This window comes from Talpa europaea (genome assembly GCF_964194135.1).
Source record: "Talpa europaea genome assembly, chromosome: 4".
NCBI classification, from domain to species: domain Eukaryota; kingdom Metazoa; phylum Chordata; class Mammalia; order Eulipotyphla; family Talpidae; genus Talpa; species Talpa europaea.
The window spans coordinates 49424695-49449765 of NC_140070.1; the positions used below are offsets into that span (position 1 = coordinate 49424695).

General features: G+C 36.4%; 1 protein-coding gene across 3 annotated transcripts in view; it reads left to right on the forward strand.

Moving 5' to 3' along the window:
- Positions 1–25071, forward strand: part of ARMC8 (armadillo repeat containing 8) — a gene marked incomplete at both ends in the record, with an annotated part of 104064 nt that overhangs the window by 63692 nt on the left and 15301 nt on the right. For all 3 annotated transcript variants that reach the window (XM_084232849.1, XM_084232851.1, XM_084232850.1), the window contains 5 exons: positions 15047–15129; positions 15426–15507; positions 19815–19901; positions 22146–22238; positions 24035–24184. In XM_084232849.1, the coding sequence (XP_084088975.1) occupies positions 15047–15129; positions 15426–15507; positions 19815–19901; positions 22146–22238; positions 24035–24184 (495 nt within the window). The remainder of the gene's footprint in view (positions 1–15046; positions 15130–15425; positions 15508–19814; positions 19902–22145; positions 22239–24034; positions 24185–25071) is intronic.

The following is a 25071-nucleotide window of genomic DNA, read 5'->3' on the forward strand; positions in this document are numbered from 1 at the left end:
TTCCATTTTTTGTTGAAATATATGATTAGATTTTTGTTTACTTCATGAAATATTGATTTGCTTTTTACATTTATGTCTTTTGAACCTAGATTGTATTCCTTTTTTATGTGTAGATTCTTGAAGTATGATGTTTATTATTGATTTGCTTTTTAATGAAATATTTATGCTTACCAAGGTGAGATTTCAGTCGATTGAATTAATGAATGGAGACACTCTGAAAGAAATTTCAAGGACTATAGATTCCTTCCTCCTTTACCCCCTAACCCCAACAAAAAAGTGCTTGTTTCAGGAGGAAATAGAATGTTTCAGTTTGGTCTGGCTTTTTAATTGAAAATGTGAATGCAGTGCAATAAATACAGGAAATAACAAATATCATACTGTCCTGTTGTTGGCCAGTAAAGGAAATAAGGCAGAGTGGAGAAGAGAGAATAAGAGCAAGAGGTAGAGACATGAGAGGTATCCACAATAGTAACGGAGAAAGGTACAGGCCTTCTCTCTCATGGAATTATGTCTCTGTCTGTCTTATTGCTTCCAAAGACTTCTAAAGGCCTATTGTGATCTCATTTCTTGATACCTTCTCTTTGGATAAGACAAAACTAAACTGAAGACTGAATGACCTTTCGTCAAGATTTATCACTCCTGCTTTGGAGTGATCAAACCACTCCTGCTTTAGTGGCTTATTCCCACTAAAAGAAACCAGCTGTATAACAGTCCCTATTAAGTGCTCAAAAAATATTTGTTGAATAAATATAGAAATGAAAATGCAGAAATCATACACAGAGTGACATTTTAATATGTCTGGATCATTCTGTATCATGTGCAGAGTGAGTTGGTATCCTAATTCTTAGCTTTGCACCCTTTATCACTCTGTGGCATACTTACAAATTTCCTGATTTCCTGTAGTGTCCTGTCAGAGAGTGAGGAGGGTGGAAAGAGTTCCACAGGTGAGAAGGAAAACATTACCACTGACTGTGACTTGAAGAGGGAGAAGAGTCCCGAGAAAAGATGAAGGACCACTAAGCTTGACAACAGTTGTGGCATGGCTGTATTAAACTTAGAAGAATTCAAGGATTTAGGTAAGGGAAAGCAAGGGCAGGGGTAGGAATTGAGAACACATGAAAGAAGGGTCCAGAGAACATTGGCATAATTGCACTGGCAGCAGTGCCAGGTAAAAATTAGCTGACATTGCTACCACAAGGAAGTCTAGTTCCTAGTGATAACCTTTACCACATATTAATGCTGAGAAGTGTAAATTCATTAATGGAACAATAAAAAGGAAAGAAGATACCAAGCAAGCATTAACAATTACTTCAAATACTGATATCCGCAGTAAGTGGTTAAGTAATGGAGAGACATAGGTGGCAAACAATCTAATTCTGAAGCCAGTGTTTTTAATAACAAAGAATTTACTTATAAAGAGGATCACTTGATTGGTAGTCAGCAATTAGGTTGGAAATTTTAAAGGATTGTCTCTTTTTACGCTCTTCAAGGAGCTAGCAGAATTTATTAGAAAGTTATGAAGTATAAATTGAGGAAAATTAGAAATAGTAAATATAAATTAAAATGGAAAGAAATTAATAAACTTGACAGGATGTTATTTTTGCTGACAATGAAATACTACAAGTGTTAAATGTAGTACTTATTGTAGCATTTGCTCCTTTGAAGTATCTGACTAATGGAGCCTTTCAGAAAGCTTTCCCCTTGGATTCTGAGTACTTATATTTTAGTTGGAGATACATTTTAAGAAACTAGAATGTAAGCTCCATGAGGGCAGGGATTTTTGATGTTTTGTTCACTACTGTATTCCCAGCATCTACAGCACTGCTGGGTACATAGTTGGCAATAAATACATACCAGAAATATAAATGAATGAATGGACAAATGGATGAATGAACCATATTGCAAAATTGCATTAAGTACCCATAATCAAATTACGTATGGATCTATCTACATTAATTTTCCTAACTTTACTAGCTATTTTATGGGTTGTGAAGAGAGGAGATTTAAAATATGGGAATTTACCTCTGATTAGATAGGCAAGGTATTTCACTATACTTAGCATAGTGAAAATGTGGGACATTTCCTGTTTTTCAAGTGTCTTGGGCATATCTTCTACTCACCTTGATATAGGTCAAAGAGAACAATTTTATGGCACAGTGTTTACTTAACTTTGAAATAATTTTGACCATTTCTTAATTAGCAAAATACAGGGTTTTTTTTTATTTGTAAATGTGTGATTTTTAAAAATTTATGACATTCATAATTGTGAAGATGGGCCAGTGTTATTTTCTAGGAATAAAAGTGTGATTTGGTTTCTAGAAATTAGCTTGACTCTCAGGAATCAACCTGTTTTGTTAGGTGATATACAACTGTACAAAATACTATCTTCCCAAATAATAATGTCAGATTTTTAATCATTCCAATTAATTGATCAAGGTGGGATTTCAGTTGATTGAATTAATGAGTGGAGATACTCTAATAAAAGAAATTTCAAGGACTGTAGATTCCTTCCTCCTTTAGCCCCTAACCCCAACAAAAAAGTGTTTGTTGTGTTATGTAAACATTGTCTAATCAGTGGAGGGAGGGCAGAAAGCAGTGAGGAGAGATGAGGAATAAGAAACAGTGTTAAGGCCTTCCTGGTGGCACAAGGGTTAAGACACAACCTATGAAGCTATCCGCAGCTACTGCAGCATGAGTTCAATTCTCAGCCAGCCAGGGAGCAACCCACATGGTGCAGAAGACCTCTCCTGACTCACCCGCTGCTCCTCTCAGCAGTGTACTTTGGTCAGTCTCCCTGTTCTGTTCCCTATTATCTATGGTGAAATCTCCCATACCCCACCCAGCCCCACTCTCCCATGCCTCTGGCCTGTACCCCAGCTCTTGTAAGCATAAATAAATCTTTGAAAAAAAAAAGAAAGAAAGAAAGAAACAGCTTTAAAACTCACTATACTAAAACCTCAACATGTCAGAAAAGAAAGCAAGGAATGGCTAATAAAAATTTGCTGGGAACACAAACAATTATTTGGAACCAATTAAAATGGGTGTAGTGATAATCAGTGGAGCTGTCAGAAATTAATATTTTAATATTTTTGCCATTTTTAATATTTTTGAAATGGCTATAGCTTCACAAATTGAAAATGTAAAATCTTAAGTTTTTGTTCCTTCTGGGGAATAAAACTGGTTTTATATGACATGTGAAGAAGATAGACAAGAGTGGGATTTTCTTTTTAAACTGAACCATTTTCTAAAAGATTTATATAGAGAGAGGAAAAATAAGAAAAGGAAGACAAATAATGAGAATCTGTCTTCTACTCTCTTTTTCTCAGCAAAGGAAGTTATAACTGCAAGGTCACCAAGAGGATAAGATATGATATATTTAAAGTATTTAGCATGGGGCCTGTAGGTGCTCAATAAATGGAAATTTTAATTGGAATATTTAAAATGACTTGATTGAAAGAATTAAGTGTATTTAGAGTAAAACTGACAAAATTGAGTTATAAATAGGAACGTTTAGCAATGATAACAATGATTTTAAACTATAAACATCCAAAATTGTTAGTTTTTCATTCCAGTGAGAGAATATTTATACTTCAGAATCATGGTCTTTCTTGTTTATCTCTTGTTAATAACAAGATATCTTCTTACTCTTTATATATTTTAAAATATTTTTAGAATACTGATTTTCAAAACTTGTCGCTATAGCATGTATTCCAACACACCAAGAATAATGTTGTGTGTCTGAGTTAAATGTATAATATAGATCAGTAATTGATTAAAATCTTAGGGAAAATTGTCTTGAGAAAAGTAAGAGGCCATATTTTATCTAACTTTTGTTATCTAAGTCCATGATCGTCATTGTTATTTCTCCAAAGGCTCATCATTCATATGAAATCATATCCCAAATATATATAATCTTCAAATTTTGAACAAATGTAAATTCTATATTTTTAAAGTTATAAGATTTTAAAGTATATTTGTAAATTTATGTCAGTTTTTTCTTAATATCTTCCTGTTATCTCATAAGCTTGCTAAACATTTCACTTTGAACATTTTCATCATTTGTTATAACTATTATTACTAGTTGGTCTTCTGGATAGCAGTGTAATTTATATTTCATATTTATATTTTTAAATATTTTACACATTTCATTAATTCTAAATTGCCATTGAAAAGGCAATGTCAAAATTCTTTTGCCTCTGCTATGAAATCAGACAGATGCAAGGCATTATTTCTAAGCCTTAGCCTGCATGTTGAGACAAATACCTTGAACATTGTGAAGGTTTTCGACGATATCACAGAAGTAGCACCCTTTCAAGACTTGTCTCTTCCACGAATAACAGCCAATTCATTCTGAATTCCTTGAATATTCTGTGGTTAAATTGTTAGTTATCTTTTTAAAGCTAATATACCAAAGAATTTTAAGTGAACTCTGCAACATTCATTCACAATGGTAAGTATTTTTAAAGAGTTAACCATGACAGGCCCAGGTTTTGCAGCTTGCTCACAGTACTGAGACTTTGACCTTCAGCATACCGAAAGAAGCAAACTGGGAGTGATAATGCTATGTACATAATAGAGGTATTTATAAAACCAAGTTACAAATTTTTATTTCAGTGTTTCATTAAATGGAGACATCTTAACATTGTTTTGTGGTACTATTTGTTGTGTTATAGTTGCATAAACCACTGAATTACAGTCCTTACTAATTTTGGAAATGTGAAATACAGGTAATTTTATTAGTTGTTTATAGTCTAAGACATATCTTATAAACCAAGAAATAGGCTAAAATATAATCTTTAGTAGATCTGTAGAGCTAAAATTAGGACATAGTTAAATTTTTCAAGAATGTTCTATCTAAAATTGAATGAAATGTTTGGGATGATATGTTTGTTGGGTAGTAGACTTTGAGAAAGTTGAGTCGTGTAAAGAACTAGGATCATTGTTATGCTCTTTCTATTGTTAAAATGCCCTACCGCAGAGGTCAGCAAATTATACTCTGTTTGAACTTACTACCTGTGTAGTAATTCTGTAGCCTGTGAGTTAAGGATGGTTTTTGCATTTTTTTTTTTTTAATGGTTAAGGGAAAGAGTGTCTCTAGACAAGTAAAAAATAAATTCAAATTTATGTCCATAAAGATTTTTTCCAGCTTTATTGAGGAATAAATGACAAAATGTCCATAAAGTTTTGCTGGAACACAGACGTGTTCACTTGTTTATATGTTGCTTATGGCTGTTTTACACTACATCAGTAGATTGTGTAGTGGGCAACAGAATCACATGGCCCACAAAGCCTAACATATTTGCTGTCTGACTCTTAACAGAAAATGTTTGCTTACTCTGTTGCTAATACTGCATAGCTAAATAGAAACTATTATAAACCAGTTTGGTGAGAAACTACACTTCCTATTTACCTCTTTGTACTGGATTGTAGAAAGAAATGGAGTCTTTACCCAAACCAGGAGAGAGAGGGGGGGTCAGTTGTCTGACTTTCTGAAAGAACAGCTTTGTAAGTGTTGACAATATGACATCATCACTGGATACTTTCCTACATGCTGACTCCTTTGTTTGAATGACTTGGGCATGTGACAGACCTCAGACAAATTGGGTAACTGTGGCTTTTGGTTATGGTAGGAAATATTAGATTCTGTCTATTGATTAGCAAAGTTCCTAAATAAGACATTTCACCATACTAAAAAATGAAAAGGAAAGATCCAGTTCACTTTTTAAGGAAATATCTATTTAACCTCTGCTATATTCAGTTTCGTATTTGGTGCACAAAAGCATGTGATTCAGATGATATTCAGAGATAATGTTTGAGAAAGTGAATTCAGCCTAACTACTACCATTCATTGAACACTTACTATATGCTGGGCACTGTGCTAAGGATTAGTACATTATCTCTCTTAAATTTCATATAACCCCATGTGATAAATATTGTAGATCAGGAAACAAGAGTTTAACCACGAACACCCAGCTTAGTAAGAAACATCGTATTCCATTATCTCTGACTATAAAACCTGTGCTCTTAACCATTATATTACTCATATAAAGTTAAATGCAATTATTGGAGCCAAACTATTAATATTATGTGGAATGGCAAGAAATTTTATAGGAGATGTGTAATAGTTTGCAATGGTCAGAAAAGAAAATGCTATGAATTGAGAGAACTTAGTAATTACTATTCACTGGTTACAAAACATCAAATTCAGAAAATGTGCCTTTTCTTTCAGTTTTTGATATACAGTGGGTAATGAGATTATTTGATTACATTCATTTATTCATTTGGCATTTATGGCATTTATAACTTTTGTGTGTTCAGGAATGAAACAGAAGACTGGTGTGTACTTTGTGAGAATTGCAATTTAAAATAGTTAAGGAGATGAGACTAAATTGCTGTATAATATTTCTAGGGTCTTCTGTGTGTATAAAACATCTCATCTGCATTGAAAGTTAGTTTTGCCATGATGGGTATGCCCAGATACAATTAAGATATGCCTGTAATTGAAATAGCTTGTAACATAAAATGAGTATGGAAAAGTTTATCTCCTATAAGTTTAGTTGAAAGCATTTACACCTTCTTCAAAAGTACTAAAATTAGTTGTTTTAGAAGTTTTGACCCACAGAATGAGGGATCTCCACATCTGTGTTCCTTCTGCATCAACTGAAAATGCAAGGCACAATCTCGGTGTGATTGCATTGTAAATTAATGTTCTAGAAAGGAAGCATACAGAGTTAATGATATCATAGAGGCATAATTGAGCGTTTTCTTTTGTAGACGACTTCCTTATAGAATAGATTTAAACTTGATGCAACATTTTGAAATCCTTGGGTATTCTTTTAATAGTTATCAAGCTATAATATCCGTAACTGGAATGTAAGCCCCACAAAAGCAGGACCTGGCATATAGTAGATGTTATATTTATGATTGTTCGGTTAATTGTGTGTGTTTGTACATTAAAAGTCTGCCAGCCAACCTGTAGGATAATAAAGACTGTATGTGCATTGCATTGTATATATGGACTGAACCAGAGCCATTGTTGTACAATTCCTGGGACAGTGCATCATTCAGATCTCTGGAATGGAAAACAACATGAAATGGAGTGGAAGTTTCTATTTCTGTTGTTTGAATAGTAATTTATAATGATCTTATTTATAAACATGTTCATTTATAAATGTGTTAATAGTGGCTGTTAAGATTCTTTCTGTCACGAAGCTAATGGTTGAGCTTTAAAAGATTGCACTTCATGTGTAGAGAAATATATTTGATAGAGAAGTGTTTATCTATTTTTAGACATTATAAATATTTCTGATAGAGTACATTTATATTTTTGGTATTAGTGGAAGGAGAAGTGGGGCCAGATAAGAGCTTTCACTTTTTTCTAACATGTAGAGAGATTAAGAACTGTGTTTCTTCTAAACACAATATAAGTGAGTTTCCCAACTATTAAGAAGATAAAAGGGTGCTGAGGTAGAGATTACAAGATAACTCTTAAAGAGGTTTTAAAAGCAAGAATGGAAATTAGGAGGTTAAGAATAGGCCTATCATAAGAATGCCCTCCACTCTTGAAGTGACACTAATGTTCCCAGTTTTACTTTGTAAAACATTTGTTGGACTCCAATATAACATGTTGGTCAACAATCAGTTCTAAAAGAAGCTATGTATCTTTTAGGAGGAAAAAAAGAGTATTTTAAAACTGTCCTCTATTTAAAAAATAAGGAAAATGTCAGAAAACCTTATTTTGGAGCAGTGGCGAAGATATTACATATAACAGAGTAAAGTTAGGAAAGCCAACCTCAAATTTTCATCCAGAATAGATGGGGCTTGTTGCTTGCAGACAGTAGAATTTTACTCTCATTTAGTTAGTATTTGCTGAAGCTAGATCCTGATTCTAAAATGGAGATCAAATCATAAGGACCCACTCTTGTGCTTTCCTCAGAGTTTTTTCTTATCTTTTCCTCATTGTCTTGCATCCTCTCACCTTTGACATTTGTACGTCCAATGTGAACTAATCATTGATTTTTCATTTTCTCTCAGAGACCCTGTGAATTTTACCTTTTTCTCCCCCTTGTCAGCTGATTAATGATGCCCTCTCTTGCCTTGTATCGTATGGAAATATTTATTGGTCTAGCATGTCAGTATGCTAGTCAGTATGTAGTTCCCACATCTCCTTTCCAAGCTTTCAAAGCCAGATCTCAATTTCATTATTAATTCTAAGCAAAAATGTCATCATCTTTAAGCACAGTAAGTGAAAAGGATCTCACAGTAGAAGTAAAAAATGTCCTTGGAGTCCTAGCTCTGCCCCCAGTTTGCCTAGAGAAACTTGACTAGTGAGTTAATTTTTTTATGTATTTGCTTATTTTCTTACATTGTGGGCCATCTTTTTATAGGTATTGTTCCCCTTAGGTGGGGCCTTCCCACCAATAATCCACCTGTGTATCACCACCCTGCTCCCCTGTGTGTCTTTCCCCTGCTCTGATCACTTCCACTCCTCCCCTATTGCAAGACGTGGGTTGATGGTCAGTCCAGGGGCCTTGTTTTTTTCCTGGAATGTTGTCTTTTTCCTGGGTAAGGACCTGGGCTCCTGGACTGCAGCAGACCAGCTGTTCTAATCCCCAGGAGCAACTGTCAGGCAAGGCAGTCATTTAGGAACTTCTTGTAGGGCAGGTGTGTGAGGTGGTTCTCCAGACTCCTTGATTTACAACTCCTGTGGTAGAGGAGACTTTTGCATTTTTTTCCAGGCCAGTGTGGTCTCTGGGTGCCATGCCTTCTCGTCCACACTGATTGTACCAGCCATTCCAGTAACTGTCATATGATGCTGCTTCTGAGTCTTACAAGGTGACTTAATTTTTATGTACTTCAGAGACCTCATTGATTAACTAAAGAAATTAGATGGGTTTGTTTCTGAGACCCTTTAAGATTCTAATATTATTCAACCAAAAAACCAGCAGCTATAAGTGTGTTTTTTTCAGATAGTTATGTTTGTTACCACTAATGCATGCAAAAGAATACAGTGAAAGAATTGGTTTCCCAGTTGAACCTATTTAGAAGCAAGCACTGAGCACTCTTGCTTGATTCATGGACAGCTATGTGTGGTTGGGTTTTTGTTGTTGGTTTTGCTTTGTTTTAATAAAGGAGAAATGGCTTAAGCATGTGCTCAGGAATTAAAAATATTAGGTGCTTAATAATTTCCATGATGTACTTGGTATCATGTCCTTTAGCTAAGTATTTGGTGGTAAAATCAGTATGGTAACTTCGTAAAACATAGGATAAATTGGGTCTTCCATTTTTGGGGGATGGATTCCTTCCCCAGAACCTTTTGATTATACTCAGTTGACCAGATAACCAGGTTGTACATGTTTATCTCACCCTAGGGTCTGCTCTTGTTACTTCATAACCACCTCTTTCCTTCCTTCCCATTTTCTGTATCATTTCCAAAATCAGTCTCTTGACCACACTGACATCAGATCTTGTGTTTATAGGGTTCATGTCCTTTAAAAAAAAAAAAAAAAAAGATAGGTGAAGACCGGAACAGTAAGTAAATAGCCCTAGTTAAAAAGACTTCAATGTGTATCTTGGGATGCATCCACTTTGACACAGATGAGACTTTTAAGTATTGTCACCTGTACCCAATAGATCAGCTTCTATTGTAGATCTTTTTTACAGGCTAGACCTACTCTTTCTTCCGACATCCTTGTGCTGCACCTTGCTTGACTTCTTAGTACCTATTGCTTTAACTAGACTTTCTGGATTTGATACCTTATTTGCTTAGACCTTAGAAGACTGCTTCCTCTGACCTCAAAAGTTCAGTTCCAAGTCTTCTCTGTCTGGCCAGTTCTGTCTTACCCTCTTGAATCCTTCACAAAAGCCCATTTGTATTAAATTGTTTGCCTGTCCATTGTGCACATTAGCCTAAATAATTGATGTTAAATGAATGCTTACTTTGCCATCCAACTCCTTTGACTTTGAATTACCTGAGAAGTTTGGTGATAACACAAAGAATCTGATTTCAGTATCGTATCCTCTGACCTGGTTCATTCACAGTTCACAGTCAAGCTGTAGTTTCTAGTTTCTGGAAAATTTCATTCTGGGTCATGCTGGAAAAATAGTTGGATCTTGTTCCATCTCTCTCACTTTCCTTATACTTCCTATGCTCTGAAGGAAAAAATGGTGACTGACTTGGCTACAACTAAGTTAAGGGTCCACTAGAGCTCATGAATGGCTGGGGAATTCCCTTATATGTCAAGACCATCCATCTTCTGTTAACATCACGGGACCTAGGGATCTCCCATCCCAAAGACAGGGGTCTTAGATCCTTTTCCAATTCTCAGCTACCCCTCCCAAACATGAAAACTAAAGATACCAACAGAGAGGTACAAAACATGTAGTCCGTTGACCTCTATAACACAGGGTTAGTTTAGGAACAGCATTTTTTTAAAATGAGATTTAATTCTATAGTTAAATTTATATCTCAGGTCCCTAGAAAAGGAGAATACTGAGATTTTCTTTTTTTAAAGCAGATCCAACAAACTTTCCCATAGAATATATTTGCTGAGCTATTCCTCAGTCGAGGAATATGCAGCAAGAACCATGAGGCAGAACAACTTTGCATTCTATTTGGCATTTTTTGTTGTTTGTTTGTTTACTCTAGAAGTGCTTATTACAGTGAGAAATCACAAGGTTTTAAAATTAACAAATACCATAAAATCCAGAAATTGGCTTTATTCTTACTTCCTGGGAGGTCATTTGCTGGGGCTCGGACTTGGCTGTCCATCTTTATCAGATCTTTATAGCACAGTACTGAGGGCATTGAAAGGCCTCTTGTTTTATTGGTCTTGGCTTTCCAACCCCAGATCTGAAATTTTTTTCTGGTGCTTTTTTATACCTTCATATGTGTCAATGAAGACTGGCAAGGGCTGACATGAAATTTTTTTTCTCTGGATTAAATTCCAGTCCTTTCCCACATTTGTACCTCATTTTAGTGGTTGTGGTCAATGTGATGATCTTTTCCTCCCTGCACAGGTAGTCTCAATACCCTCAAGTTTGTAACACCTTGGTGAGATCATGTTGTCCATTCACATGGCCTCCCAAGATACCATTTTGGATTAGAATTCTAGGTTCTATTCTAATTTTTGCATATTTACCCTCTCAACCCAACACTGACGTTCGATGGAGCTGGTAGACCAGACTCTGAAATAGTATGCTTTCTGGAACCCTAGCAGGGTTACTGAAGTCCTTCCATAATGAGTTCAACTACAAATCCAATTCTCCTACTACTGACATTTTGATAGAAAATGACCTAAGAAGGGCCACTATGCCTTGAAGAAAAGGTAATCAGGAAAGATTCTTCAGTTACCTTATAGCTATATGCCATCCCCAAAATATCAAGCATTCATATTTCCAGAAAACTTAAGAGAAAGTGTGAAGCTGTGCTCTGATGTTAGTGATTAGCCATTAATATAGTTCTCCAGTGTCCTCTCCTGAGCTTGAATAGAGAGTAAGACCATTAATGGCTATTTCCAACTCATAGTAAAACTCCCATTCTTGAGAATGGATATTTTTCCTACCTGCCCTTTGTAGATATTTAGTTCACTCTTCATGCTTTAAACCTTACAGCACATCATTCCTGAAGTGTTTTTGCTACTATAGAATCTAGCGCTGTAACTGCCCTTAAGGCCTTAATTATAACGTGCTTATTCAGTACTGTAGTTTGGTGGGAGCAAGGACTCACTCACTCTCACCATTGTATCTTCAAGTTTTAAAACCATGCCCATGCCCAGCACTCAAATATTAACTGAGTAAAGAAATGTGGGCATACAAATAGGTGCTGTGCCTTATTGGCCCTTCCTTGTCTTCTCCCTGATTTCAGCCTTCCTGTCTAGCTAGACCTGCACTATGTCCAGGCTGTTCAAACATACTGCTTCCCATGTTGCTTCTGAACAACATAACCTTTTTTTCCCAGACAGACTAACATGATATTATTTATCTACTGATAGCAAAGGATTGGAGGTAAAATAATCATTGTTGTATCCCACCTACCTTTCCTCTTCACTTCCAATTTACTGAAGGCCCAGGGAAGTAGAGTGAGTGACTCAAAATCATAGAGCAAATCTGTACCTGCATGATTGCTACACATGCCCTGTCTCTTGGCACATTTATACATCTGTAAACCAGTGGTGGCCAGTAAATATTCTCCAGAAGTCTCTTTCAGGTCTTGCCTATACTGTGATTTCTGAAGTTCCTGGAGCCAGTGCTAATATTTCTCAGTTCTTCTAACAGAGTAATCATGAATCGCTGTCCCACTGCCCCACTTTGTCCTGTGATTATATAATTATATCAACTACAGCCAGCTGTTTCTCCAAAGTTGTCTCTACTCATTTTTAAGCAAAAATTTCCCAAACTGGAAGGAACTTGCAGGCATCAGCATCTAGCCATCCAGTGCCTGAAACTTTTGCCCAGATTTTAGTTTCCTCTCCATGCTGAAGGTTCTGATTTTGCCTTGTCTGTTTAAAAAACTTTTTCAAGTGACTGCTTTCAATTGACTGTAAGCCAGCCAGTCTTTGGCAGTTGCTATAGCATAGATGACTAGATAACTTGGAACACACATTGTTGTTACCCCAAGGAAAGAGTAATAAGGTCTTAATTAGCTTAATGGCATGAGGATGGTGATGGAAAGAATATAAGGTGTAAACAAAGACACTTGAATGGCTGTTCAGGAAGAGATGGAGTCAAAACACAAATTTAGTACCTGGATGACTGAGAGAGTGACAACACCTTTAGCAGAAAGATTTAGAGAAAGATTTAAGGAGGAAATGTCAAGTTAATGTGGGACGTAATGAGTTAGAAGATGTCCAAATATTCATACTGTGTTTAACAGACAATTGCAAATATGAGGCTAGAGGTCAGGAAAAAATTCTATGATAGAATTTTAAATTAGGGAATTACCCATATCAAGCTGATTTTGAAGTCACAGCCTTGTCATTTGTAGACTGAAAGATGAACAGTGTCTTGGGGCATATGTCCATTTAAGGAAGAGGTAAGGGTTGAGAGGACTGTAACTTAAAGAGATCATAACTTGGGCATTTAAGTCTTAAATAGGGCTGGAAGTGGGAGGTGGGCGGTCTGAGGGAAAGGATCCAGTGGCATTGGGCAGAGTAAAGATACAGGAAAGAGGTGTGAAGAGATAGTTTCTGAATTAATGAGGAAGGGCTTGCAGTACACAACACCAATGCAACATAAATGAAGAAAAAGAAAAATATGGAGATAACTTAATGAGAAGTGGGAAGTTGAAGCAACTTTCCCAGAAAGCAAACAATGTCTGCAAAAATGAGGTAGGCACAGAGGACTGCTGAGGGTGTGAGACAGCAGGGAATGATGAGGCTGGTAGAACAGCAGAGAGTATCCCAGGTGGGATGGCAGCCAGATTTGGTGTGGTTTTTTTGTTGTTGTTTGTTTGTTTTTACTGTAATATCAGCACTTTGGAATTTGAAGCAGGAATGTTGAGAGGACAGTGAAAACAGAGGAACCTGTACTATGTGGAGATGTAAGCAGGGCCTCAGATGAGGGAGAAAGCATAACAAGGGTCAAGAAGAATAGGTAGACATTGAGTGAAAAGGGGGGCGTTTAGGGGCTAGAAGTGACAATGGGTGTGGTTTTGGTCTAGAGTGAGGAGTAGATTAATGTGTACATTTTCTTACCTTGGAGCCTGTAGGCATTGTGTAACATTTTCTTACCTTGGAGCCTGTAGGCATTGTATAACAATTACATGTCCTACCCTACAGCTGAGTTGTGTTCCTTCCTCTTGATAGTTGCTATTTCCCCACCATTGTTCAACTCAATTTTTCTTCATATTTGGCTTGAACATCCTAAGATTTGATTTTCCACCCTTTCTGTTTTGGGGTCAGCCTTCTAACTCTGGTCAGTTTAGTAGAGCTCTATGATCTCCAATGTTGGCTGCACACTAGACTTAACTGAGGAGCTTTTTAAAATATAGATTCCCAGGCCTTACCCTAGAGAACCTAATTTAATTGGCAGGTGACTGTGTTTAAAGTTCCCTGGGTGATAATTCTCACATGTTCTCCATGTGAGAGTAATGACTCCAGTTAATTCATCTCCCTCACTGAGAACTACCTGTTGAGTATGGGATGCTACCTTTCTTACAAACTGTTGTTACAAGCCTAAGCATAAGGAGTCTGGAGTCAGATGCCTGGGTTCCTGTCACAGCTCTGTGATTCCAGCAAGCTCTATTTCATCTAGAGTCCTCAGTTTCCTAATATGTTAATGGAACTAATCATAATAATGCCTACGAAAGGATGAGGGTTAAATCAGATAATGTAAGATGCTCAGCACAATGCCTGGTATATAGAAGTTTGCAACAGTACTGTTTTTCTTAATATGTATGTTGTGATTACATTAGCATTTTGTTCTAATATGCTATTTTTCCATAGGATCCAGCAAAGTAAACCTAATTTTTTCCACACTTTATTTATTTTGTGTCTGTACATTGCTGAATGAAGGAAAAATGTAAGCTACCTTGTTTTTAAATTTAAAAAAAGTGCTTCCTGATGGTAGTGATTACACATAGCAGGTTTGGTGCACAGTGAATGGCAAGAGTTACTGTTCTTAATATTTAGTTTCTATTTGCTTGGTAAGGAAATAGCCTCAGGGAGCCTGTGTGAGAATCTCACAGATTTCATAAGGGCTGAATGTGGACTATCATTTTTCTAGAATCTTACCCTGGCAGGAACCTGCCCAGCAATTTTTTCTCAAAACTACCGTTTTATTTATGCCATGTAATTGTTGTTTAAAGTGTTTATATAAATAAAGAAACAATCTCTTCTTACACCTGTCATTTAGCCTGGCATGTCCTTAGTAAGGTGACCCTATCTTTCTGATGCACTGCCTATGCCCTCCACAAAATGATAATTCCAGAGGTAAAAACTTGCTAAAAACATTAACCTTTAGTGGAAATTAGCATACTTGCATTTACAAGCAGTGAAGTTTGTCATCTTCGTGTTGTTATTTATGCAGCATTAACCTTTTTCTCCAGATCATTGAGACTGAAAATATGATGGACCGAATTGTGACTGGCTTGTCTGAGTCTAGTGTCAAGGTGCGGTTAGCTGCTGTCAGGTATGAGCTTTAAATGGTCTGAATAAAACTCCTTTGCCGTGTGTTTGACTTGTCTCCTTTCCAGACCTTCATGAATAAAGCAGAATCCAAATATTACTCAAAAGTATCCTCAGGTGAATTCATACAGTGTGTAGTATTTAACAGAGACTCTAGCTATGAAGGGTTCTGACGTCGTTGAATTAACAATGGCTGTAGATAGACTTGAAATCTATATTAGTAATTGTGAAGTGCCAAGCACTGTTTGAAAAGTACAGGTTTCTGCTTCTTCTGAAGCTAATTTTGATTATTCTTTGTAGATGTTTGCACAGTTTATCTAGATCTGTGCAGCAGCTTCGAACCAGTTTCCAAGATCACGCCGTGTGGAAACCTTTAATGAAGGTAAGGAGAAATGGTCAGCAGGTAACACCTGTTCCCAGAGAGCCTCTAGTGAGCTTCAATCGCTGGCAGCTCTCCCTGGTCTGGGAATAGATGTGATATTCCCTGTGTCTTCAGGTTTGCAGAATGTGGTTCTTAGGCACACTTCATGTGCGATAGGTAGTATGAGCCTGGTTTTCTTTTAATAAATATAACTCATTGGGCCTCCCTGGTGGTGCAGGGGTTAAGTCTCAGCACTATCAAGCTATTGCCAGCCATAGTGGCCTGAGTTTGATTCCTGGCCAGGGAGCTAACCCACATGGCACAGCAGACCTCTCCCGTCTCTCTCGCTGCTCCCCTCAGCAGTGTATTTCAGTGGATCTGCCTGTTCTGCTCTCTACTCTGTGTCTGGAGAATCCTCTCACCCCTCCCTCCCCCTACACCCCTACCCCTCTCTGGCCTACACTCCAGTTCTTGTATGCATAAATAAATCTTTTTAAAAATATATATATATAACTCCTCTAATTTCCCTGTTTAGTATTAACATTAGACTTCCATCTAGCTAAATATTTATTTTAGTTATAAAAAAGACAAAAATCAGCGATTTGTGGATAACCTGTTCATAGTCGTTTGGCAATCCCTGGGTATCTTTTAACATAACTATTCCTGCTTGTCTACTCCAAAATAACTTCTTTAGTCTCAGGACTTTTCTTGAGAGTAGGAGAAAAACAAAGTGGCTCCAGTCAATTAGTCTCAATTGAGACATAGAGAATATTTCATCAGGTTGATGCTAGTGATACCGCTGATATATTAAGAATCACAGGCCAAATTAGTCTCTGGTTCATCTTTTTCCTTTTATGTGGCCATATACCCTGCATTTAATCATTGGAATCTTTTGTTTACATGTTTGTTTTAGCATCTACTGTGAAAACTTCTGGGCATAGTAAGGTCGTCAAAAATTGTATTACAAAGCTCTTGCCCTCGGCATAAGTCTTCAGGTTACAATAGGGGCATCAATGTGGTAGAAATAGGGGAGTCTTCTGGTAGGAAGAATATGAAGTGGGCTTTGAGGCAAAGGAAGGCAGGGGATATTCCAGAGATAGGAACAGCATGAGCAGAAACATTAAATCTGCACGTGTGGAAGCAATTAGGGTGCCTTGACTGTAGTAGATGCGTGGGGTATAATGAGGCCCAGATGGGAGAGCTGAGCCAGTACTCTCCTCAGTTGAGTGATTGTTCTGTTGCTGTTCTTGTTCTTAGATTGCACCTTTTTCATAGCAGCTTAGTCTTGATGTGTTGATTGTATCCATTCAATATTTTTTAAAGTACTCTCCTTTTCCCCAAAATAACTCCAAGTTATGGAACCGTTTCCTCTAATTGTTCAGCTTAGTATCCCTTTATCCCATGAGTCAGAAATGAAATAAAATGTGGTTGGCTCCTAATGAGTTTTACCTGGGAAAGTTTTGGTAAACAATCTAGAAGGATTTTGTGCACTTGGGTACATGTTAGTATATATAATTTACTACAAACTACTTCTTTGCTGCACATTTAAAGTATAGTGTTAAAAGCCTGGAAGTACATTGATGATTTATTTCAGATATTTTTAGGTTTCTGCATGTCTATGGATTATTTCCCCTGTTGTTTTCCATGTTTTTAAAGCCACAGAATAATAGGGCTTTTTCCCTTAAATTTTTCATTTGTAATTATTTTTTGGTCTTACTCTGGTGAAATTCTATTTGGTCAGTGTTAATTGTCAACTTCTAAATTTCACATATTATTTTCTCTCACACTGCATGGAGTAAATGTCATAAATCTCTTCTGTTTTAGTTTATCACTAAATGTTTTCTAATTTGAAGGTAAAAGTAGATAAAAGCACATTAAGTTCTATAAAACAATGTTTTGAAAAGTGAATAATATAAAAATAACTTTTTAAAGACTTGATGATAAGCACTCATTTATTTCAACCAATGATTCTAAGCAGTATAATTTTTTTTTTTTTTTTTTTTTTTTGCCCCAGGCCTTGTGCCAATGGGATCTGGATTTAGTTCCACAATGATTTCCTTCAAGTCTTCCAGTGAGTAGGTTCCTTTCAACCACAAAGATTATTAAGACCAATTATCAAGTTTTAGCATGAATTCTTGAAAGGATACAATTAGTGGTTAATTTGAAGCAGTTAGAAAAGTAGGTCGGTGAATGGTAATTATATAGGGATGAAACTGTAAGGATATATGGTTGTGGTCCACATATCATGACCATTTCTAGAAAAAGAATTGCTCTTCTCCCATGTTTATCTGTTAGGAAAAATAATGGTTGAAGGATTTTTGAAACCAACTTGCTTTGGAAATGGTTTTAGAGCATGATGGTTAATAGTAACCGATTACTTCAAAATCACTGAGAAAAAGGACTATGTGCCATCTTGAATTTTTGAGTTTATAATGTAATTGGAATCAGTTGGTAAGCTAGGAGATGTTTAGATGGTTAGAAAATATTTCTGGACTAATTGCAACCTTCAATTTTTGCAACATTGGACTTTTGAAATAAAAGGAAACAAAAATATAATATTAAAATACAACATCATTGGTCAGTCATAAGACTTCCTATGCCTCCCTCAGCTATATGGTCTTCTAGTCAGAAATGGAATAACTTTTGGGATACTGTCTCTGCTTCACACCACTGGATATATACAGCAGGTTACTGCACTCTGGCAGTTTAGGATAAGCAGTATAATTTTTAGTGGAAAGTATTTCTCTTAATTCACAAACAGTCATTGAGCTCCCATTTTGTGTAGCACCATTCATTGAGCTCCCACTTTGTGTAGTACCATTTGGCTGATACAACCCAGGATAGATTAGACCATAGATACATAGATGATTTCTTTGAGAAGCTTAAATTTGTTGATATAGAAGTAATAAGGTTTTTTCAGAGAGTTCACAAAGAATGGCAATGGACACTGACAAAGATGGAATGACTTCTGACCAAAAGCCTCAAGGCAGGTTCTGGAATAGGGCAGCCTTTATACGTGGGTACAGTGTATATCTGAAAAGCTGAATAAGGCCTTAGAGGGGACCAGCATCCAAAATATGTGAGAATTCATCTTTATCAACTAAATAACAATTTATAAGAGAAGTAAAACAATATTGTAAGTCAACTGCTTCTATTTTGAAATTCTTGCTTACTCTTAGCTTGGGAGCTTCATACTTCATTTAGCTAAAGAAAGCAGATTATATATTTAACTCTGAGTTTTTCCTCAATCTGTGAATCTAGAGCTCCTAAGATTCCTTTGGGGATTGTAAACCTAATCCTGATTTGATCCCACATGCAAAGGATTTAGTTGAAGAGGATATTGCATATAAGTGGCAGTGTTTATAAAGTCTTTTCAGAAATCGGAAAGCACAGGTTCTTGTAATAGCTGATAACAACTGACATTTATCATGCTGTGTTGTCCTCATGAATTTAGTGAAATCCATGATATTTAGTTTACTGTGTACCTACTATGTGCCTGATAGCAACTGCAGCAATTTAAAGTTTTAAAACCCTTGCTTATGTAATCAGTAAAATATTTTTATACTAATTCTCACAAAACCCCTGTAAAATAGATTCTATTATTATCTCTGTTTTATAGCCAAGGAATTCTTGTACCTATTAAATGATTGAGCTGAAATTTATTTTCAGGCAGTCTGTGTTCATTCTCATACTGTGCTGATTCCCTTATCTGCCACCCTACCACATTTAATCATACATAGCCCTATCAAGGAAATATTTTTCTCATTTTCTCAATTCAAAGACTCATAGAGATAAGAAATGACCTCAAGTTCATACATGTGGTGGAGAAGTAAGGGTTAGACCCTGGGCTGTGTGATTATAGTCCTGAGAACTAGTTCCCCACATTGCCCTGCCTGTGCAGTAACTTGATCCATTGATGCTCCTGGTCAAACAAGTTCTGAAAGTCTCAAGCCCTTGGGCAATTCTGTGGTTTCATAAATGGCCTGATTTGATGAATAGAATGAGCTAAACTTGCCCCAAAGCAGTCCCATGTCTTCAAATGTCACGTAGAGCACACCCTCCTTGACTCTTTACCTCCTTTTCCATGCAGCAACCCACATCCTGAAAGTGAGACTGTAGCTTTCTCTGCTAGCTATGAGGGCCTTCTTCAGTCATAATTAAAGCACTAGGTAAATTCTGACATGCTATCAAGTGGATCTTTCCTAACTATTTCTACAATATGAGAAATCAGGTTAAAAGATAAGTTGTTTTTGTTCTCATTTATTCTTATGATCTCCTTTCCATGTTTCTAAGCCATTAATAGTATCCCCCCATTTTTTATTCCCTAGGTTTTACAAAATGCACCAGATGAAATACTAGTGGTAGCATCTTCCATGCTATGCAATCTTCTTCTTGAGTTTTCTCCAAGCAAAGAGGTCAGTATTAATTTCCTCTCCCTAGATTTTACCCCATTTACCTATCATCTGGACTTTGCCCCTGTTTACCTATACCCCAGTCAATAGATATTGAAATTTGAAGGTTAGGTTTAAAAATTACTTCTGAATTGTTAGGTTGGACAAATTAAAAATCATTTTAAAAATCATCATTTGCTGAAGAATAAATTAAGACTAAGTTTTGTAAACTAGGACTATAAATTATTTTAAAGAGATTACTGCCAGCACTGGAAAATGCTTTTTAGTAGTAGTTGTTTGGGAAGGAATTGTGAACTGAGGTTTAGAAACCATCTATTATTGTGCATCTAGTACTCCCATTTTTGTTGAATTTCTTTTCTGTTTTATAACACCTGCACACTTTTGACTGATAATTAGGAGAGTATTAGTAACAAGATAGAAGTTCAGAGACAGTGAACAAGCAAAAATCTGGTGACAAAAGGGGAAAGACTTATAGTTACTCTGCATGGGAAGAGAGGCAAGGTAAAATGTCATATATGTCTACCCCATTGTTGAGAGAGTCTCTTGCTGATGATTTGGTTGTAGTTGGTGTGGCACCATTAATCATCCTGAACAGCTCCTATGTTGCCTTAAATCCACCTTCACAATATTTAGTGTCTAGCTAGGGAGTGGATGAGTTCACGCATAGGATCATTAATATGATTGGCTTTTTTACATTAATAATAAACTGGATCCTGAACTAAAAGGAAGGAAATGCTATCAACAGCATTTTTGGACCATTTAACATAATTGGAACATGCACTATAAATTTAATAAATGTATAGTTTCTATGTTAACTGTTCTGAATTGTTTCTGTGGTTTCCTTATTCTTAGAAAATACACACTGAAGAGTAAAGGGATTTGAGATATGTACTGTACTTTCAAATAGTTCAGGAAAAGATAAAGTGGATATGGGTGTATAGAATGAGAAAGATAATGATAAAGCAAATATGGTAAAATGTTTAAAATTGGTGAATCTGGGGAAAGAATACATGAAAGTTCCTTGTATTGTTGCTACTTTATAACTTTGAATTTATTTGAAAATAAAAGGTGAAAAAAGGACCCACAATTTGTACAAGAAGAATGTATAATCTTCTTTGAAAATGTCATATTGCAAGGCACTGCCCTTTTTTTCCAGTGTTTAAGTCTGAATTGCTTAGACATTCCTTGAATCTACTTGACAGATGACCTTTTACAGTATTTGTTGATTGGACTTCCTTGGTGGCCTAGCGATTAAGTCTCAGCACTATCATTTGTAAGGCCTGAGTTCTATTCCACCCCCCCATGCCCCCCACCCCACCTCCCGCCCCACAGCCACACCACCAGGGAACTAACTCACCTAGGGCACAGCAGAACTCTCCTGTCTCTCCCCACTGTTTCCCTTAGCAGTGTATTTCATGAAATCTGCCTGTTCTGCGCCCCACTGTGTCTCCAGTGAATCCTCTCACCTCCCCCCACCCCAACTTCCGGCCTACACTTCAGTTCTACTATGCATAGATAGATAGATAGATAGATAGATAGATAGATAGATAGATAGATAGATAGATAGATAGATAAATAAATTTTTAAAAAGCAAATAAATAAAAAAATAAAGTATTTGTTGATGATGGTAAATAGGTACTCTAAGGTTTGAATTACTTAGCAATTATCAAAACCTATTTTCAGCCAAGTATTATAAATAAAGTGTTTGGTTTAAAGCATGCTATTTTAGGTGTAAAATATGAGATGACTATGAAACTATGAGACTGTTTTGCTTGTATGGTTGACAAGTAGTCCTGATAGTTCTAAAAGATAAATTCTGCAGCAGGTTTGGAATAAGATTGGCAGTTTGGAAGCAGGATAGTTAGGTCATTTAAATTCCTTTCTAAACCAGCCATATTGCTTCATAGCCACAGATTGTGGAGTACACTTGAGATATAATACATGCAAACGTAAAGCAGGGAATGACATGTATAGATAATTAGGATTTCTCCTGAGTCTGTCAAAACTATCAAAAAGAAGGAAATGACAGGCTTATTTTGTGGGTGTTTAATTTTTGTTCGTTTGTGGAAAAAATTGTCCTTACCTTTGCCCTTCTCAGAGGGAATTTTATGTCTGCCTCACTCCCTGCTTTGTAAAAGTTCCCTGAAACTGGTTAAGAATAGAAAGGCCATCTTTGAGTGCCAGGGTATATACACCTTTATTTTACAAACCTGACTTTAAAATTGTGTTTTTCCTTTCCAATCATAGCCAATTTTAGAATCAGGAGCTGTAGAGCTACTTTGTGGATTAACCCAAAGTGAAAATCCTGCTTTACGAGTGAATGGAATTTGGGCTTTAATGGTATGTTTCATTGTTATATATGTCATTGACAAAGAGAATAGAGCTGTCATCAAAGTTAAAACAAAAGAATGTGTTGTTTGAAATATCTGGAATTTTGTTTTTTAAAAAAATAAATTTTTTTTGGTCCATTTTTCTAAGACCTGGAAGACTCAGTATTCAGCTAACAAATTTGAATATAAACTGGTTGCTTGGCCACTGTGTGCTTCAGTTCTCCTATTTGTCATTAAGAAAATAGCCATACATTGAAGCTTGACCTATCTAATTTTGGGGAAACAAATTTCCTCATTATGAACACATTGATACCTATATAGAGCTACTACCTACTTTACAAAGCACTTTCATGTCTCCTTTGCTCTTTATAACAACTTTGTGAAATAAACTAGGAAGTATTCAGACACTAAATATATTGGTGTTAGTATTTGTTATCTCTATTTCTTATATCTACCTTATGACTGGGAAACTGGAACTTGATGGGTAAATGAATCCTCAAAGGCCTCACAATTGAGTGATAGAAATGGATTTGGAAGCTGCCCAAGTCCATACCCTTCACCCTTTTCTGTGCTGTATCTGCTGTCTTTTCACACAAATTTTGGGTTAGAAATAATCACCCTCTAAGAAGTCCCTGAAGCCAGTATTTTCACTTTGTCCCAATTTTTAGCACTTCTTTCTTGAAAATTTTTCCTAGGTCTTAATTTTTTTTTTTTAAGCTCTCTTTCTACCCACCTTTTCAGGGAACATTCCTCCAAGTATCAGTACCTTTACCCTTAAGTTTTGGGGACTTCATCTATTCTCATGGTATTTTCAATACTCTTAAAAATAACCTGTGGGATTTCATTTGAGGGTTCCTTGACAGTAAAATTTTAACGTTGAAAATTGAATTTATCACCCCATTCATTCCTCAAATCTATAGTAACTGTCTTGTTCTCATCAGTCCCCATATTACCAGCTCTGTACACAAAATGTAAAACCTTGGAATTGTCTTTGGTCTGGGTCTCTGGGCACCCTACCCAATGTTCTTGCTCTGCCTTGCAAGAATGCCATGTCATTGTTACTTGATCTTTCATAGTCTCAGCTCCTTAATTAAAAGTAAGTTCCTGGAGGGCAGTAACCACATATTACAGTCATTTGTTTATAAGAGGTTTTGTACCAAAAATTGATCTATGAGTTATTCAAAAATTGCCATTTTTTTCTTCAGTTACTATAGTTTCAGGTTAAACTGGGGCTAATACAAGTGTCCAGAAAGGAGAAATGAAACAAAATAGCTACTGGCTATCTAGAGTTGTTAGTAGCTTTGATAGATCTCCTACCGGCTGGTGAGCTTGTGTAATGTGACCCAACTATATCAACAGCTAGCATGGCATTCTGAACACAAAAGGTGTTTCAGTGCCAATAAAGATAACAGATCTACTACTTATTTTCATCTATTATAAAAGAAGCTCTCAAAATTGATGGCACAGTCTAATTGTTTAATAGTCATTTTGTTATTAAGTGCACAGAAAGCAACTTGATAACCACAAGAATGTTCTCAAAATGTAATAGTGGGTTTTGTATTTAGTTAAGAAATCTTAAAACACTCAAATGCCCATATCAGGAAGTGGTCATATTCTTCATATAGGAGTATATGTAGGAGTGACAGAATTCTAAGTGACTAATGGGAATCAGAAAAGTAAGGTGACTTATGCTTAAGGATTTTCTGCAGATTTGTTTTATGCTTTGAAAATTATCCATTACTATTACAGTATAATTTAGTAAAGCAAATAGAGAAATGATTCTTGAAACCTCTTTAATCCTTTCAGAATATGGCATTTCAGGCTGAACAAAAAATAAAAGCAGATATTTTACGAAGCTTGAGTACTGAACAGCTATTCCGGTTATTATCAGATTCAGATCTGAATGTGCTGATGAAGACGTTAGGACTTCTTAGAAATCTCCTCTCTACTCGGCCTGTAAGTAAAATCACCCAGGTTTCCAGATTAGGTCCTCTTGCATATGCATTACAAAACATTGTCATCCTCTGCTCCCATCAGCATCTGCCCACAAGTGTGATTCAAATGCTGCTCCATCCCAGAGTAACAGGGGGTGGATAATCTAGAGCTGCCACCTGACTCTCCATGTCTGCACTGCCTGTCATATCTCCTTCTCCTTCCTTTGCTGCATATGAAACTGCCTTGATTTGTTTCTTTATGCTGACCTGGTCTGCTGACCAGGATGGGTTTTCTCATCTGCCTAAATCACTTATCTCTGGGTTCTCTGCATCTTTCCCTTTGGAGAATCCTTTTCAGTGCCATTCTGTAGACACCTCCCACCTCATCTCACTGGCCACCCACATTTACTGGTTGGCCTCTGAAGATGTCAGGGCAGAGAACAGTGGATGTGCATCAGAACAGGAGAGGCTGAGCCTTGCTAATGAGCTCCCTCATTGTTTTCCAATGTCCCCTAAGCTGTAATGTCAGTGGCCTCCAGGTAGATAGATATATGTTACTGGTCCCCTTCTCTGTGCCTCATTTGTGTTTGAATTTTCTTTGTATATTTATGCCCCATGATAGTGTTAGTAACATACACCCTATTTTCTCTGTCTCTGCCTGCTTCCTTCCTCCCCCACCGACCATTTTCTATACTTCCCTTTTCCTTGATATCTTCAGACTTAAAGATCCCCAGTGATTACAGTTCTATATTCTATCAGACCAGTTCTGTGCTCTTTTCATCTTCAAGTTATCAAAATGAACAACAACAACAAAAAAAATTGAAGGCAAAATGCAGCTTCAAGATAGTACAAACACTGTTCTTTGGCATCGAGTTCTGTATGCTACAGTGTTCTCTTTGAAGCAGCTAT